The sequence below is a fragment of the Callithrix jacchus genome, chromosome 5 (genome assembly GCF_049354715.1).
Source record: "Callithrix jacchus isolate 240 chromosome 5, calJac240_pri, whole genome shotgun sequence".
Classification (NCBI taxonomy): domain Eukaryota; kingdom Metazoa; phylum Chordata; class Mammalia; order Primates; family Cebidae; genus Callithrix; species Callithrix jacchus.
The window spans coordinates 49,776,228-49,790,502 of record NC_133506.1 but is presented as its reverse complement, the minus strand read 5'-3'; the positions used below and the strand labels follow the sequence as shown (position 1 = coordinate 49,790,502).

Here is a 14,275-nt window from a genome sequence, read left to right as displayed (position 1 = left end):
CCTTCAGATGCAGCGTGCTGTTCGCCCATCTTCACACCTAGCCCAAGGAAGTTACTATTCATAAAAATAAGCAAAGGCTTTAGAAATGAATTTAAAACGGGAATCAAATATTTGTAATGTTCTAAAATGTCACAGGTAAGTTAAGAAAATGAAGTTAGCAATATCACACCCTTCCATCCCACTGATGTTAGATATTTGGGTTTTTGTATTATGTTTTCTTTATAATATGCAGGACAAAATTTAAAGTCCCAGTGAATTACATACTTCAGTCTCTTGGCCCATGTCAGGTGACTGTTGATTGTCAACATTTCTAAAGGGTTAAACTAGATCTTCCACGGGGGATCCCCAGATTCGTCCATTCCCCACCCCTCCCAGGCCCTGCAGGCAATTGACTTCTATGAACCATAGAAGGCGGGATTCCGGTTGGGTTTGACCAATGGTGGAACCCAGGTGGATTTTGCAGGGAGAGCAAATGAGGTCACGGTGTCTGGTCCCCTGGCTCTATCACCGCAGGGATGATGCAGGCTGGCTGTGTTCCTCCCCAGATGAAGAGCAACTTTCCCTGCGTCAGGAGTGAAGGGGGCAGTTGCTCTCTTCCCTGGCCTTTGACAGTACAAAAGGACTCTAGTGGTGACCTGGCACCATTATTATTTTGGCTAGAGTTTCCTCAAATTATTCTAATTTTATTTCCTACTGCAAGTTGACTGACTCATCTCCCCAACTTCACTCCTCTAACTGAACATTGACCAAATGCATGCAAGAATAAAATACCCTTGGTAAGAGTCATTTTCTAGAACTTGAATTCACTATTTATTTTTGCAGCAATTTAAAAATTTGCCTTTGGTTGGGCACAGTAGCTCATACCTGTAATCACAAAACTTTGGGAGGCCAAGGCAGGGAGATCACCAGAGGTCATGAGTTCATGACCAGCCTGGCCAACATGGTGAAACCCTGTATCTACTAAAAATACAAAAGTTAGCTGGGTGTACTGGCACACGCCTGTAATCCCAGCTACTCGGGAAGCTGAGGTGGGAGAATCACTGGAACCCAGAAAGTGGAGGTTGCAGTGAGCTGAGATAACATCACTGCACTCCAGCCTGGGCAACACTGTGAGAGGCCATCTTAAAAAAAAAATTGCCTTTATAGTATTAAGAATTTTAGAAATTATATAATTGTCTATCTTTAAGTCTGATTCATGTTTATAAACATTGAACCAAAAAATACATATGCAGTTTAGCCTTAAAAATTAAAAATACTTCTCTAAAGTTAGGTATATTGAATCCTAGCAGTATCCTCATTTTTGTGCTATGATCCTTCCATCCGCATTTTGGCACATTAGTGCCATCTGCTGGAAAGCTGATACACTTAGGTCTCCCAAATCCCAAAATGTATGTCTTTCGGGAGGGAGTAGGAAGAAATGTACCCTTTATTTAAGAAATAAGCCTCATTTTAAGTACATAGCCATTTAACTTCCACATCTTTATCAATATAAACCCCAATTCATTACAAAGCACTACAATAAAATCTAAAATTGAAAACAAAAACACATTAAACATTTCTTTCTGCACATCTCTTGGCTTCTAAAACGTTCTTCTGTGGTTCTGCACTGTTTCTATAAAGCTCCATATGCAGCCACATGTTTCAACATTGCCCATTCTACTACCCAAATCTCTGACATTGATAGATATGTAAAAAAATGTTAGGTATGTTTAAATATAATACGTAACATGTATTTAAATAAAATATATACATATATACTTTGAAGTCTCTGACAAAGCTTTAGTTGTGAAATAAGGAAGGATGCAGGATTGTACATCTTTTAGTTATGCTTTCCCAGTCATTAGACAGCAATTAAAATCATACATAGAAACAACATGACACAACTGTTAAATTTTCTTATGTGAAAATTGCAACAACAAATATTCTAAATAATATAGAAACATAAAAGATTGCTTAACTGATTTTAATAACATGACATAAAGCCCCTAGACTTGATATAATCGTTATGTAAAATACATAGGTGAATACTGTCTTCTTTTAAAAATATAAAATAAATAAGCAAGACATGTGAAAATAGGCAAGTTTCCATTAAATAAATGAAAATTTTTTAAAAAAGAAAGTTTTGCTTTCCATGTCATTTGAAGAAGGGAAATTATCATTTTAAACAATATTCAAGTTTATTAAACAAATAAAAAAAGTATTATAAAATGTTTAACTTTCATCGGCTTCAAGGTTTATGTTGCTCCCAAATTTTGCATACAACTGAACTTTCAAATCTGCTAACACCCGCTGAATTGATTCCACTCTGGATTCTAAGGCGTCAATTTCTTCTTGCAAATTTTTCTGGAAAAAAATAATTTACATTAATTCTATTCAATTGGATGATTTCTGAGCATCTGTGTCTGAAATAATATTTGGGAAGAATTTTAGGTCAAGAACCTTCTAAACTTGAACAGGCAGCTAAGTAACACTGATAATTAGGTCTAAATATCTGAATGTGGGCATTTTAAATTCATGGTCCATATTTGCTTATCACAGAATAAATCAAGCTTGTTTTCTCCCTTTCTGGTAATCCAAAAAAAAGTAAAAAAATAGTAATAATAATTTCTAAATTATCATTTCCTAATAAAGAAAGAAGCAAATACAAATACTTCTATAAACAGTTTATCCTGGGCCTGCTGGCTTCTAACCCAACTTTCCCAACAACAAAAATAACTATGAGACTACAGGAAATGATAGAAACTCACACCACCAACTACCAATAATTAAGAATAACAACTTACATCCAACTCTGGCAGAAATTTTCACTAACTTTGAGGCCTCTGCAGCTAAATTTTGGAAGAGAGTGGTAGGGTACCTCATTTTTAAGACAGAGCAGCTTTGCCCAATGAAACGTCCCATGTTTTCTACATATTCAAGGTGATACATGTTAATTATCTTGATTTAATTACTCCACATTATATTAATGAATTATAACAGCACATTTACCCCATACATTTATAGAATTGTAAATTGTCAATTTACAATGCTAAAAAAGAAAGTACAATTCCAAAGGACAATTCTTTCTACCTACCTACCCATCTATAGATACTTAGCCTCTTCAATTATAAAACCAGTTTTGTAATCCCTCATTAATAGATGAAATAAACTTTAACATATATGCTTTGTTAAAACAAGTCATAAGTTCCTGGCTAGGATCAAAACAATTTTTTTTCCTAAACATGACAAAAAATATGAAATCATACAAACCAAATACACATTAACATTAGAAACTAAAGAATATGTAATATTGACCATGTTACTGTTTTAGAAATCTAGCCAATGGTTCTCAAAGGGTGGCCCCCAGAGCAGTATCAGGGGCAAAATCACCTGGGAACCTGTTAGAAGTACACACTCTGGGGCCCTACTTCCGGCCTCCTGAAAGAACTTCTTTGGGTTGAGCCCAGCACTCTGAATTTTTAACAAGCCCTATGGGCAACTGTGATTTTGATGCATGCTACAAGTTTGAGAATCACTGTTACAAAACAAGAAATAGAAATAGGACATATGGCTACTAGAAAGGAGATAAATTCTGAATGTCTATACTGAGAAAACCTAGTTAATCAGTAAAAGAAGACACTAGAAAGCTATTTTAATATCACAAGTCTAGTCATAACTCTCTTTTCCAAAAATCTCTGAAGGCTCCTCTTTGCTCTGGGACTGGGGTGGGCAAACTCTGTACTAGGTTCTTCAGACCAAATCTAGCCCGAAGCTTGTTTTTGTCAAGTTTTATTGGAACACAGCCATACAGATACATTCATCTTGCTTTCACAGTAATTATGGCAGAGACTGTACAGCCCACAAAACCTAATATATTTACTTCTGGCCCTTCACACAAAGTTTGATGACCCCTGCTAAGATAAAGGGCAATTTATTCCACTCAACTGACTAGAGTTCTCCAAGACGTGGCCACAATTTCAAGTGCTCCCAAATCTCCAGCAAATACATCTTGCCGTTTTACGTCTGCACCACCATCATCCTATGGCCATTTACACATGCTGCTTCTCAGGACTAGCACACCCTCCACCCCTTTCTGGCTGACAGCCACTTATTCCTCAGCTGTTCTCTCATCACTTTCCCTGGGAGCCCTTGATGTCCAGACTAGAATAGACTCCTCTTCCTATGGTCTTAAAGCCACCTCTATCCTTATACCACTTTCTACTCATTATCAGTTTTGTTTACTTTTCTCTCTTTCCATCTAGACTATATGCTCCATGCAGGCGGGGCCCAGGCAGGTTTTGTTGTCTCCAATGATCCCTAGTACATGGCAGAACCTGATTCAGAGTAAGTATTCAATTCATTCATTCCAGAAGGAATGAATGAGTAAAAAAAATAAAGGTTCAGTATCTATCTGTGTACGGGGCAGGGGACTCACAATAGCCACAAAGACCATAAACTATTTTGGAATGCTTTCAGTAAAAATATTTTTTAAATGGTTAAATAAAAAGAACAAAATCACAAAATTTGACTAAGAGAAAAGATTTAAACATAGGGAGACTTACAACATTTCTGCATGGAAAGACACAGGAGTAAGTGACAGTTCTTCCCAAGATTTACTAAATGTGGGTTTCATTCATAGGAAGTTTTGCTTTTTATGACATTGAAGAAGACAGACTATCATTTTAAGAAATCAACTTATCAGCAAAACCATTAGGAAAGGTTTAATTGCCGTCAGCTTTCATAGGCAATGTGACCATCCCTCTCATAGTTAGAAGGCATGTGAACCAAAAATTTTCATACCATGTATCAAACGTCTCAGATATTATCAGAGAACTCATTGCTGACCCAGTCATTATACTTCTCTATTTCCTCAAAACAATTTCCTAAATGTCAACAAAGATGTATGTAGAAGAATGTTCACTGTAACATTACTACAGTGAAATATTGGAAATAAATTAATGCTCACAGTAAGATTCATGACCCCAGTTGATACCCATCAACATGATATTAAACAGTAATCAAAAATCATGTTTTTAAAAGGCCTGTGTGCCTGGCCCAGAGCAGGCTCCCAATGAGTATCTGCTGTACAAATAAACAGTAAACAAAACAAGCAAAAATGCTCCTCCTAGAACATTAACTGTCCAAACTGGGAAGCAAACTACTCTTTGGAGAGAGTCAGAAAGAACGTAAATGAAATACATAAAAATGTCACCTCTAGGTAGTAGCATTACAAAGGATTTTTCTTTTCTGCTTCAATATATGCTATGCTTTCTACAGAGTTTTAGTTTTGAGCAAGGTTCTGAAGTCGGAAGACCACTGTCTATATGTCACACTGCATAAATCCTGGAACCTCTCTAAGCCTCTATTCTTTGTCCCTAAATTGGGATTAACAGGTCATTGTTAGGATTCAATAAGATCCTGCTAGCAAAGCATCAGAGCATGCGTGGGACATAACAAGGCAGTAAATGTTAACTATAGTTAGCATCCACTATGTCCCTACATCTACAATTACATGTTCTTTATAATTATATAAATTCTAATTTCAGAATTAAGTTTGAACATACCTTTGCTTCTTCTAACATTTCTTGTGTTTCTTCTTGAGAATGGCTAATGAAAACATCACCAATCTGATAAGGTATCATTAAGCAGTCATCATCTGCAAGCATGATGTCATCACAAGCATCTTCTAGGTTTTGCAGTTGTTTCTATAAATGCAAAATGGCATAGAAAAATGTATTCAAAATTCTCTGATAGAAGCTAAAGGCCAATTGTAATCTGGGGACAGCAACTCTCTGAGGGACCCCCTCACAAAGGTATTACCACATTAGAATAAGACTAATTTGTAACGTTTTAGATAACACTTCACAGGTAAGCAGTTAGAGCTAACACACTGTCCTCTGAAATTTTCAGATTGCTATAAGCACCCTGTGGTGGTGGACAGCAGGCGCCCACGGTCACTTAAAATTTCTTCTTCTTTTTTTTTTTTTTTTTTTTTGAGATGGAGTTTCGCTCTGTTACCCAGGCTGGAGTGCAATGGCGCGATCTCGGCTCATCGCAACCTCCGCCTCCTGGGTTCAGGCAATTCTCCTGCCTCAGCCTCCTGAGTAGCTGGGATTACAGGCACGCGCCACCATCCCCAGCTAATTTTTTGTATATTTAGTAGAGACGGGTTTCACCATGTTGACCAGGATGGTCTCGATCTCTTGATCTCATGATCCACCCGCCTCGGCCTCCCAAAGTAAAATTTCTTCTGTTTTAACAATTTTCAACTTTGTGAATTCTGCCTTCCTACAAAAAACAAACAAAAAACCAACATACATTTCTCAGCCTTGCTTGCTGATAGGGAGTAAGTAAATCATACTGGTAATGAAGGCTCTGCCAGCATGTGTAAGTGATAATAAATTCCACCAATCAAATGCACTTGAGCTGGATTTTAATTCAAGGGAGACAGGCTGGACACAGGCCCCAGATTGACAGAGGTAGTTGGCAGTGGCTGCAGTAGCTTGGTGTTTCTAGGTCTGCAAGGGTGGCTTCCTCATTGGGAAGATAGCTAACTCTGGGATCAGTGGAGGCAACAGCTGTTCCATCGCCAGCCAAGTTCTCCAAGGCTTGTTCCTGGAACCTCAGTCTAGACTCAAGCGCCTCAACAATACGTTATCTCGTATCCCTTAAAAAAAAAAAAAAAAAAGACTTTCTACTTAACCAGAGCGGACTGCATCATCTGCAACAAACAGCCCAGAGAAAGATACTTGTTAACTTAGTTCAGTTTTAAGTAGCTACAGTATAAAAATTTTTTATTCTTCTAATAATTATTTTCAATACCTTTTTTACTTCTATTTCCTCCTTTAGCTCTGTGATTCTACTTGTATTCCGTGCAAATTTGTTTATCTTTTGTTGATCTTCGAAAGTAACATTGACATCTTCTGCAGCCTGAAAAAAGTTTTTAAGTTTTTGTAAAATGTTAATGGAGAAGCTGTCAGTTAGCTTTTTATATTTCTCAACAATAACTCAATAAACAATATGTGCACTCATATAGTCAAGAATCACAAGAAGTTCTTACAGAACATAACAAATGCCTTATTTTTTGCTCCACAAGCTTAAGGTTGTTCATAAATCTATAACCTTTTCTGATACTCTACAAAATAATTCCTATGCTATAAGAATATTGCAAATATAAAGAACAATTAATAAGTTCTTTAAAAAGAATAAAAGAAAGCCAACTTTTGGCCCAGAGCAGAATTTCTCAAGTTGGAGCATTATTCTATTAAGATAACCCAGGAAACAAAAAGTGATGTGTCAAATATATTGGTAAATGCCTCATAGTAGTGTTTTTTTGTTTGTTTGTTTTTTGCCTAAAGCCAAAACTTGCATGAGCTTAGTGTGGTAATAAAAATCTGATGGTTTCTACGGTATTTAAAACAAACGAGATACTGGCTGAAGGGTCACTGTATATTTCAGTAGCTACATTCCATTCATAGCAAAAATTATGTTAATGATGTAGGACCTGTTTAAATGTCTTAATAAGGTCTACTTCACTAAAACATGATAAAAACTGAATGTTTAGTATTTAAAAATTAATACCTAATGCAATTAAATTTACAAATTTGCAAATAAAGAGTACTTGGATAACCTAATACCCATGAAATTTAATTAATAGCTAACACTGATGGAGAGTTTACTATGTGCCAAAACTTCCTCAGTACTTTCTCATCTCTGCTAATCCTCCATTTCAGCCTAGTAAGGAGGATCACCAGTACTATTTTACAGATTGAGAAACTAAGGCAAACTTTATATAACATGCCCAAAGCCACATAGTCAGTAGGTGGTGGAGCTTGATTTCAACCCGGCAGACTGGCTGCAGAGGTCAGACAGGTCCATGAGTCCTGGGAAACTGAGTGTGAATGTGCGTCTGTGTGTGCGTGTACATGTGTGTTAGTGTGCACATAGGCTTAGGCACATTTGGAAGAGGCAGCAGGAAGTCTGCTTTCATTAGATTCTCAAGGAGGTACTATATGTTTTTTAAAAAATAAAGCTAGAAAATAAAACCAGACTCTCCTTAAGGTTTCCCCTCCATTTATAAAGTGAGAATCCGAGCACCTGATTCTAGTTGAAAGGCGGAAAGACATGTGTATGTGTATGAAAATAGTTCTCACTGAAGAACTGTTTTTGGCTCTTTTGCAATAACAGTCATGAGCTCACAACATCCACACACCATCCCTGACCTGGTCTCTTGTGACCATTGACTTAAGATATGTGAACTTTTATTTCTGAGGTTGAAAGGCGGTATCAATCAACACAGAGCTCAGTGGTTGAAATAGAACACAGCTCTCCCCTTTGTCAGGCTCTCATTCCAATAAACAATTTCACATGCATTACGCCCCACCTCGGCAACACAGAAGATAGCCTGAAAAAAATCCTTTACATCACACTATGTATAGCTTTGAGTGTTCAACCAGATGCATAATTTTGATGAATATGGAAGTTGGGGAACACTGAGCTACACTAAAGAAACCAAAGTATATCTCTGGGCACACAAGTCATTCGCCAAAGTGAGAACTGTCAATTCCCTAAGCAAATAGCAGAGAATTCTAAAGAGTTCCTGTTTGCCTGAAGAGTATATGCCATTTTGTTTAAATACTGAACCCCTGAAAACCTTAACAGGTATTTATGGATCCATTTGTCCTAGTGAGGGCTCGACAGCCATTCACATGAACGGATCCAGTGCAGGACCGCCTGGCACATAACTGAAGCTAATACATGGTTTCTGAATTTGAATCTCAATCATGCTTGATCAGACTCAAACACTCAGTTTCCAAAATGTGGTAGAGAGAATTTGGCTATGCTTTCTGTCTTTCCAAAGCAGGAATTACCTGTTGGAGCCCCACCAAACCACAGCCACCAGCACCTACTTGGTCCCTGGTATCTGGTTCTTTATGGTGATTTTCCCACTGGGGTAAAGGGCTAAAGTTGATGTGTGAGTCTAATATGCTACACGCCGCCCAGTGGACCACTGTTTACAGCAGAAAGTAAGAGGTCAGTGCCTCTGATGCCTAACTGTCCTAGATCATTCCTACATTTCTTGAAGCTGCATTATGGCAAGAAGTGGGCTTTTTTTTTTGAGACAGTCTCACCGTCGCCCAGGCTGAAGTGCCGCAGAGCAATCTCGGCTCACTGCAACCTCCACCTCCTGGGTTCAAGCCATTTTCCTGCCTCAGCCTCCAAGTAGCTGAGATTACAGGTACGTACCACCACGCCTAGCTAATTTTTGTATTTTTAGTTGGTGGGGGGAGGGTTTCACCATGTTAGCCAGGCTGGTCTCAAACTCCTAACAGGTGATACACCTGCCTCGGCCTCCCAAAGTGCTGGGATTACAGCCATGAACCACCATGCCCAGCCAGAAGTGGGTAATTCTTGTTTGAGGCTGGAGTGTAGTGGTGCGATCTTGGCTCACTGCAATCTCTACCTCCCAGGTTCAAGCAATTCTCCACCTCAACCTCCCAAGCAGCTGTGACTACAGGCGCCTGCCACCATGCCTGACTAATTTTTGTATTTTTAGTAGAGATGGGGTTTCACCATCTTGGCCAGGCTGGTCTTGAATTTCTGACCCCATGATCCACCTGTCTCGGCCTCCCAAAGTGCTGGGATTACAGGTATAAGCCATTGCGCCCAGCCTAAGTGATTTGTTCCTTAACAAGTGCCCTCAGTGATTCTGATGTATGCTCAAGTTTAAGAACTATCAGGCCTTTGAGTTAAGTCTCCTTCCATGTATATGCTAGATTGACATAAAAATGGCATGAGCCACTGCACCCAGCCTAGAAGTGGGTAATTCTTAACCGGGGCGGGGGGGAGGTCAGTGGACACTGAGAGGGCAATTTACCCTGAGACTGTATGCAAAATGGCATGAATAGTATGTGCCTTCTTCTGGAAAGTCTTCTAGCTTTCACCAGATTCTCAAAGGGACGAATCCACAAGCCCAAAAGATTAGTAACTCCTGCCTTCAGGGAAACCAGAGGTAGCTACTCTTAAAAGTCATAAGAAGTCTAGGAAGAACTCATATCCTGTAGTATCGGAGGCAGCACACAGAGTGGTGGAAAGAGTCAGACTAGAATCCAATCCAAGCAAACAGGAACCTTGGGCAAATTACCCAATTCTCTGAAACCACCTGAGGTTTCCCATCTACGAAATGGAGAAGCTCGTTCCTTCCTTATAGGGTTGATAAAATGAATACCTAGGAGAAAGTCAGTTTTCAATAAATGATAGCTAAGCATTTTATTTCCTGAATACTGTTTATAAAAAATCATTACAAAGAACAGATCCAGATCTAGAAGAAAGTTCTGCTAGGCCAAAGAGAAATACGCAGGCTCAAGATCCAAGGTAAAAATTAAAATTCCCTGGGCTATTTTCTCTTTTTTTTTTTTGAGATGGAGTTTCACTGTTGTTACCCAGACTGGACTGCAATGGTACGATCTCTGCTCACCGCAACCTCCGTCTCCTGGGTTCAAGCAATTCTCCTGCCTCAGCCTCCCGAGTAGGTGGGACTACAGGTGCGCACCATCATGCCCAGCTAATTTTTGTATTTTTAGTAGAGACGGGGTTTCACCTTGTTGATCAGGATGGTTTCGATCTCTTGACCTCTTGATCCACCCGCCTCGGCCTCCAAAAGTGCTGGGATTATAGGCGTGAGCCACCGCGGCCGACCTTTTTCTTGAGAATAAATATCTTCTGGTATTAGAGGATTTGGAAACTGAACCATACTCAGTAATGCCCCATGCCAAGTCTAGGTATTACTTGGAGTCTGAACTGACAGCTGGGTCCCTAGAAATCAATTCTGGTCAATTTCAGTCTTGTATTTTTACTTTTAAAAACATATCTACCAAGTCTGTATGATATAAACTTTTGCACCTTTCATCCATGGAGTCGCTCATTTAACAATATTGTTTCCTACATGCCATGCACTGACAAGAGAGCCACTACCCCACCTTCATGAACACAAATGGTAAGCATACGTCCTGGTGGAGGAAGACAGCAAAAACCAAGATGAACAAGATAGTGTCCAATAGTGACAAATAAAACAGCTTAGTAGTAGAAAGTGCTTGGAGCCTGGGGCGGGAAGGAGGCTTCTTTAGATAAAGGTCAAAGGTAGCCTCTCTGAGGAATATTTGCATGTAGGATAATGAACAGAAATCATAAAAGTACAGATCTCCTTATACTCAAGAACTAGATCTTAGAAGGCAGAACTTTAGAGATGAGAGGACTGAATCATCTCATCTAAACACTCTCCCCCGCAAAGTCATGACCAGTTGAGAGGTACAATGTGTTACAAATATAAGTACTCCGGATTGTACATGATTTACTTTTAATTAAACTCAAAGGGCTATCTCTCTCTGCTTCACTCTCACTCACTGGCATACATGTGTGTTTTTTCCTAGTGAGGGCAAAGGGGCAAAGTATACATGTAAGCTAATCTATCAGGAATTGTTCATAAACAATGGAAACATCTACAGGACATTGCATCCATCATATGACTCTCAAAGGCTCCAAAGATACAGAAGATCCTTTATATTTTGGCCACCACCTACCCCTCTATAAGTTCATTTCCCATCATGGCTCAAACACTTTTCCCCTGATTATCTGCCATCTGGCCTTCCTTGTATTAAATGCATGCTCAGAGTCTTTGCACGAGAATCTCCCTCTCTAGAATGCCTCACTCCCTAACCAACTTTCCCTTCCTTTCCTTACATAATCTCACAGATCTCAACTTAAATGGCCCTTTCCCGGAAAGCCTTCTCTGATCTCAAAACAGACCTCACTTTGGCCCTCAGTTCGTTAAATACTTTTCCTTCACAGTTCTCATCAGAGAAAATTTTCTGTGTGATTTGAGTAATGCCTGCCTCTTCCCTGGAACATACATTCTTCGGTACAATGAGAATAAGGGGAGAAGAACTTCCTCACTGGTCGATCCATAGTTGTCTCCACTTAAAACTGAGACTACACCATCCATGTTATATGCTCAAAAAAATTCTACTGAATCAATGAAAGGGGTAAAGAAAAGGTTGGTAATTAAAAATTTTGCAATCAAAATCCGGGCTTCAAATCATTCTTCTGCCATTTCCTCTTGTACCATTTACTTCACTTCTCTGCACTTCAGTTTCCACACCTATAAAACCGCGTGAACCACAACTAGTATCTTCCAAGAAATCAGAGGCCATATCTAACACCAGCGGGCCCAATTTAACAAATAAAGTTTCTCACAAAGAGAAATCTCACAAAGTTTCACGCTTTTTTGAATCACCATGGCCGTGGACCCTACTCTGGTACTCAGTAAGATTTTCTGGGTGGCAGAATAGTAAGGTGAGTAACTCATCCTGAGTTGACTGGGGTTTTCCCAGTTTAGGCCGTCCCTCAATTTCAGATAAAAGGGTTCAGTGGGTCACCGTATACCAGGCACGGATGGCACAGACTATGTGGTACTGGATAGGGGCAAGGCAAAGAAAGTTCTAATGTGGTCTTAAAAGTGGAATGAACGCAAATCCGTCCAGCCAAGGGATTCTCATCGAAGATCCCTTACAGCAGTCAAAAAACAGAGTCAGAATGCCTGTGGTTTACATGCTAGCTTTGCCTCCGTGCCTGTTTTCTCATTTGTTAAATAAGGATAAAAACAGTATCTCCCCCAAAAGTGCATAAGATAAACTATACATGCAAAAAAAAAAAAAACCTTACAGCTGTACCTAGCAAACTGTAAAGATCCCCAAATTAACAGCCTATTTCCGTCCCCCTCTCCAATTTTCTTTTTATTCTCTCTAGCCATCTTTACACATCTGGGAAGATTCAAGGAATTATAAACCCCACATGGAAGTTTAGCCTGCTTAGTGTTTACCTAGGTGTGGTAAAACAAAACCAAACCTGAGTTTGAACTCCAGCTCTGCTTCTTACTAGCTGAGTCACTCTGGGGGCCCTAACTGCTCTGTGCCTAAGTTTCTCTACTTGCAAAGTGGAGAGGAACCCATACACCTGCTGAGTTGCGGGAAGGATACAGATAAACGGCCAGCTGCAGGGCCCGGCACATCGTCCATCCTCAATAAATACTGGTTTTAGCCTGGAGGAGGCAGGGGCATCGAGGATGGATACAAGTCAGCTCGGGGTTGCAGGAACCTGTTCTCCCACTTACGAGCTGCGTAACCTGGCGCAGGTTACTCCGCATCTCTGGGCCTCAGTTTCCTCACTCATAAACACGGTCCTAGCAGTAGCTACCCAGGACCCGTAAGGCTAATGTGATAATCCCGATGCAGCGCCCGAGTCAAGGCCAACCACACTCAACGGGACATTCAGCTTCCCACACCCCAGGGGCGAGGCTGGGGCTGCAGGTTCCTCAGACTCCCCGGGGGCATCTTCGGCACCGGGGAAGGAGACCCTGCGCCCTCCAAGGCTCCCGGCCCTAGCCCCGGAGCCCCGCCTCGGCCGGCCAGGTGCCTAGGAAAATGCTCAGGGAGCCAGCAGGCAGGCCTCGCCGCGGGGCTGATCTCAGGGCCTCGGCCTCGGCCTTGGGCCCCACGCCAGGCTTCGGAGCTGAGCACCCCCAACATGCCGCGTCCGAGCCCCGACTGCTGAGCTTCGGCGCCGCCCAAACATCCAGCGCCCCGAGCGCCCCACTCACCGCCTTCTTCATGGTGGCCGCCATCTTGGGACTGGACTACGGCACGTGGCGGGGAGGGCCGCAATGGCGCGCTTCGCCCCCGAGCGCTCTCTCGCTCCCGGTAGAGCCAGAACTCCCCGCAAAAATACAACACTACCTCCACATTCCTTCCTCTTGGACTTTTGGCCAATGATTCCAAATGGCTGGGATGCAGGGAGGAAATGTGACCTGGAAGGACTTGGTACATACCAATTAAAGGGACAGGCAACCCCCGTGGACTGATAAACACGGGGGTGTGGCGAACGGCTCCGGCCGCGGGCAGCAGGGGGCGCGCCAGAGGCTCAGAGAGGCGGGACCCGGCTGGGGCGGGATCAGAGGGGAGGGAAGGGAAATTTTTCTCCATCCGTCCCACAGACTTGCACTGAGAAATTGACCTACCTGTAAAAGAGCTAGGAACGAATGCCCTTGGCAAATAGGGTGTGAGATTTATGTGCCCTAATAATTCAAGTGGCGTAAAGGAGGAGGCACTCCTATTTTTTAATAAAATTTTTTTAAAAGTTAGATTCAGGGGGTATGTGTGCAGGTTTATTATACGGTTATATTGCATGATGCTAAGGTTTGGATTTCTAATGATTCCGGTGTCCAAGTAGTGAACATAGTACC

At 41.0% G+C, this 14,275-nt stretch overlaps 1 protein-coding gene across 2 annotated transcripts; it reads right to left on the bottom strand.

Moving 5' to 3' along the window:
• Positions 1–786: 786 nt before the first annotated feature.
• PFDN4 (prefoldin subunit 4) lies at positions 787–13,892 on the bottom strand. Of its 2 annotated transcripts, none has more exons than XM_002747687.7 (4): positions 13,634–13,892; positions 6,802–6,909; positions 5,544–5,684; positions 787–2,343 (listed from the first exon to the last, which is right to left on the bottom strand). In XM_002747687.7, exons 1-4 carry the CDS (start codon positions 13,655–13,657, stop codon positions 2,212–2,214), a joined length of 405 nt encoding a protein of 134 aa, XP_002747733.1. In that variant the 5' UTR covers positions 13,658–13,892; the 3' UTR covers positions 787–2,211. The 2 variants fall into 2 exon arrangements, with proteins under 2 accessions (XP_002747733.1, XP_008994397.2); XM_008996149.5 differs by lacking the exon at positions 13,634–13,892 and adding an exon at positions 10,580–13,435.
• Positions 13,893–14,275: the final 383 nt, after the last annotated feature.